The sequence below is a fragment of the Carettochelys insculpta genome, unplaced genomic scaffold (genome assembly GCF_033958435.1).
Source record: "Carettochelys insculpta isolate YL-2023 unplaced genomic scaffold, ASM3395843v1 scaffold_0129, whole genome shotgun sequence".
In the NCBI taxonomy this organism is placed as follows: domain Eukaryota; kingdom Metazoa; phylum Chordata; order Testudines; family Carettochelyidae; genus Carettochelys; species Carettochelys insculpta.
Genome location: NW_027439166.1, coordinates 11,963 through 15,387, shown reverse-complemented (window position 1 = coordinate 15,387; position 3,425 = coordinate 11,963). Strand labels below are relative to the sequence as shown.

At 51.9% G+C, this 3,425-nt stretch overlaps 1 protein-coding gene across 1 annotated transcript; it reads right to left on the bottom strand.

Annotated features, from left to right (window-relative positions):
* Positions 1 to 854: 854 nt before the first annotated feature.
* On the bottom strand, positions 855 to 1,823 carry LOC142006775 (olfactory receptor 10A4-like). The gene has a single exon (XM_074983266.1). The coding sequence runs from the start codon at positions 1,821 to 1,823 to the stop codon at positions 855 to 857; it is 969 nt and encodes a 322-aa protein (XP_074839367.1).
* Positions 1,824 to 3,425: the final 1,602 nt, after the last annotated feature.

The window sequence follows — 3,425 nt, the reverse complement described above, 5'->3', positions numbered from 1 at the left end:
CTTTTTTGTCAATGAGAACATTTTTGCCCTTTTCCAGTCTTCTGGAATCTCTCCAGACTTCCAGGACTTTTCAACCATGAAAGCGAAAGGCTCAGATACCTCCCCTTTGAGCTCCACCAATACTCTAGGAGGCATTTCATCAGGTCCTGGTGACCTGCAGACATGGAACATTTCTAGGTTATTTTTGCCTTCTTCTTTTTTTATTTTATTTTCTAAACCTGCCCCCTCCCCACTGGGACTCACCACGTCAGGCATTTCTCCATCCGACTTCTTGGTGAAGACCAAAATAAAGAGGTCATTAAGCAGCTCTGCCATTTCCAGTTTTCTTGGTATTGTCCCTCCCTCTTCACTGATCAATGAGCCTACCCTATCCTTGGCCTTCCTCTTGTTTCTAATACACTGCTGGTGCTACAGCCGACCCATTCTTACCTCCTTCTGTGTCACACGTCCTCAGCATCGGATGTCCCCCCAAACCTTTCCCTGTCAGCACCCCACATCTCATCGTCAGGAGCAAGGGGGTAGTAAGGAAAACAGCTTCACATAATCTGACCTGGGAAGGACATAGCTGGCGGAGATGTACCTGCTATGAAACATCTTGCCTTGGAAGTTTGTTTTCCTTTGAGATTTCCAGTTTTGACGGTCAAAAATCAGGACCATACTTTAACTAAACCTATTCCTCTGGGCTTTCTTTTTTTCCACAAATAATTAATCCAGGGAAATTGTTCTACCTTTCGTATTTTAAAAAAATATAGAAATTTAAAATTTTGGGGTAAATTGGCAACAAGAGTTTCACTTCCCAATTTCCCTTCACCGGGACCCCCAGCCTAATTTTGACTAACTCAACTTTTCATGCTCTAATTTCTCCAGTGGTGTGAAAAGCTGCTCTTCTGTAAAGTTTTTCTCAAGGCTCCTTTCACCTCTTTGTTCCTCAGAGTGTAAATTATGGGGTTCAACACTGGAGAGACAATTGTGTTCAACAGGGAAATCAATAGGTCACTCTCTGTAGTGGAGCCAAAGTTGGGCACCAGGTAGGTGATGAGGGCCGTTCCATAGGACACAGTCACCACCATGAGGTGGGAAGAGCAGGTAGAGAAGGCTTTACGCCTTCCCTCCGCCGATGGCAGCTTTACGATGGTGGAAATAATGCGGACGTAGGACAGGAGTATCAACAGGAAAGGGCACATGATGAACAGAACTGTTACCATGAGACCTACAATCTTAATCTGTGACGTGTCGGCACATGCCATACTCAGTACTGGTGGGAAGTCGCAAAAGAAGTGGTGGATGCGGTTGGAGCCACACAAGGGCAGGCTGAAGATCCACATGGTCAGAGGAACTTCCACCGAGATGCCAGCAGCCCATGAAGCCCCCGACAGCATAGCACACACCCGGCCGCTCATGATGGTCGTGTAGTGCAGGGGGTGACATATGGCCACATAGCGGTCGTAGGCCATGGCTGCGAGAAGGCAGCATTGTGTGAGGGCCATAATGGCATTGACGTACATCCCCGCTGCACAAGCTGCAATGGAGATGGTCTTTTCCTCCACCAGGAGGTGAGCCAGCAGCTGAGGGACCACACTGCTGGTGAAGCAGATTTCTGATGCAGACAGGTTCACCAGGAAGAAATACATGGGGGTGTGGAGGGAGGGGCTCAGCTTTATCAGCAGGATAACCAGCAGGTTCCCTGTCAGGGTAAGCAGGAAGATGACCAGAAGCACTACAAACAGAAGAATCTGCAGCTTGTTAAGGTACGAGAACCCCACCAGGACGAACACATCGGAGATGGTCTGGTTCCCTCCAGGGTCGCTGTCAGAAGAGGTCATCTGTAGGGGGACAAAGAGACTGGGTCTGAGACATATTAGAAATGTGACTGCAAATTACAATGTTTGTCCTGGTTTCCTTCCTGTTGGGACCCTTCTGACTAACACTTGCTGAAATTTCTCTGTAAATAATAGTGACTAACCTGGCCTTGCTCAGGGCTTTAAGCAGAGTCAGGGACATTTGGTTCGTGTGCTCAAGGGGTTGACTTTCCGGTTCTGTCTCTTTGAAGTCAGGTTTCTCTGGGCTCCTCACTGTCACTGGGTTGAGATGTTCACTGTCTTCTCCTGTCCATATGAAGGTGAGTTTCCCGGAGTTTTCATTTTCATCTGATGGAAGAGCCGCTTGTCTCTGTCTCTGTGTTTCCAGTCCGTGTTGTCTGTTTGTTGCATTTCCAACAGCTCTCGATGGGGCCGTTCTGTGTGAATGGGATGGAGCTGGACCTGACGGGTGTCTAATTCCCTCAGTGAATGTGGCGCTGTGTAAGTTGTGTCACTTCCAGTGGGAAAGTGCATTTCCTGCTCTGCGTCTCTGCTGTCTCGCTGGTCTGAAAGGCGTGGTGAGAAGGAATGGTGCGGTAGGCTGAGCCCATGGTTGTGGATCAGCCTGGTGCAGCCCAGGGGTGAAGGTAACAGCTGTGTGTTTGAGGTACTCTTGTATGCCCATCCCTGGCTCCTGGGGGGCTCCCCATGGGCTCTGTAAGATATGTCAGTGGGGGTGGAGGCGGGTGGCTGAAGGCTGGCGGGGAGGGAGTGTTGGGGTGGGGGAAGGTGGAAGGGAAGAGGTGGGTGGAGGAGGAGGCGGAGCTGGGAAAGTTGGGGGACCAGGGCAGGCGGCAGAGGGTCCTGCAGTGAGGGAAGGAGGCTGCAGGGGAGGTCTAGTTGTGTGTGGTGGTTAAGGGCAGTGGATGGGGGTGCAGAAGTCAGAGGAGTTGGGGGGACTCAGGGCAGGGGGTGGGAGGTGCTGGGTGGTTGTACACCAGGGAGATGATTATCAAAAGGGAAGGGCTGTGAGGGCAGGGATGGGTCAGGCAGAGGATTTGGGGGGTCGGAGGGTCGGGGTGAAGGCAGGAGCTGGAGGTGCAGATGTCATAGCAGGGTTTGCTTTTGGGGGGGGTCTCAGGGCAAAGGTGGAGGGGGATGGTGTGAGGGGAACAGGCTCAGGACAGAGGATGGGGGGGGCGTTAGGACAGGTGTTTGGGGTCCCTGCCGGGGTGTGAGGGTCTGGGAGGGTTGGGGCAGCTCAGGGCAGGGGGTGGAGGGTGGCAGACGGAGGGTGCGGTGTGGGGGTCAGTGCAGAGTCTGGGGGTGAAAGTGTCACCGCAGCCGACTTCCCCAAATACGATTTCTCAGACGAGGGCACATTCTCCTCTCACTCGAATGTTAATGATACGAATAATCACACCAGTGCCCGGATTCCCCTGCAGTGACACCTCTCACCAGCAAACCGACACTGCGGAGCTGAAACACGCTGGAAACCGTTTTCCGATGGAGAAGCCCCCTGGAATCTGAAAGCAGTGGGGGACTTTGGCCTTTTTGCCCTGCACAGCGTTATTCTTCCTTCAGTGTTAGTGAACGACCCAAATCATTCCTGCCTCCCTCACAGCC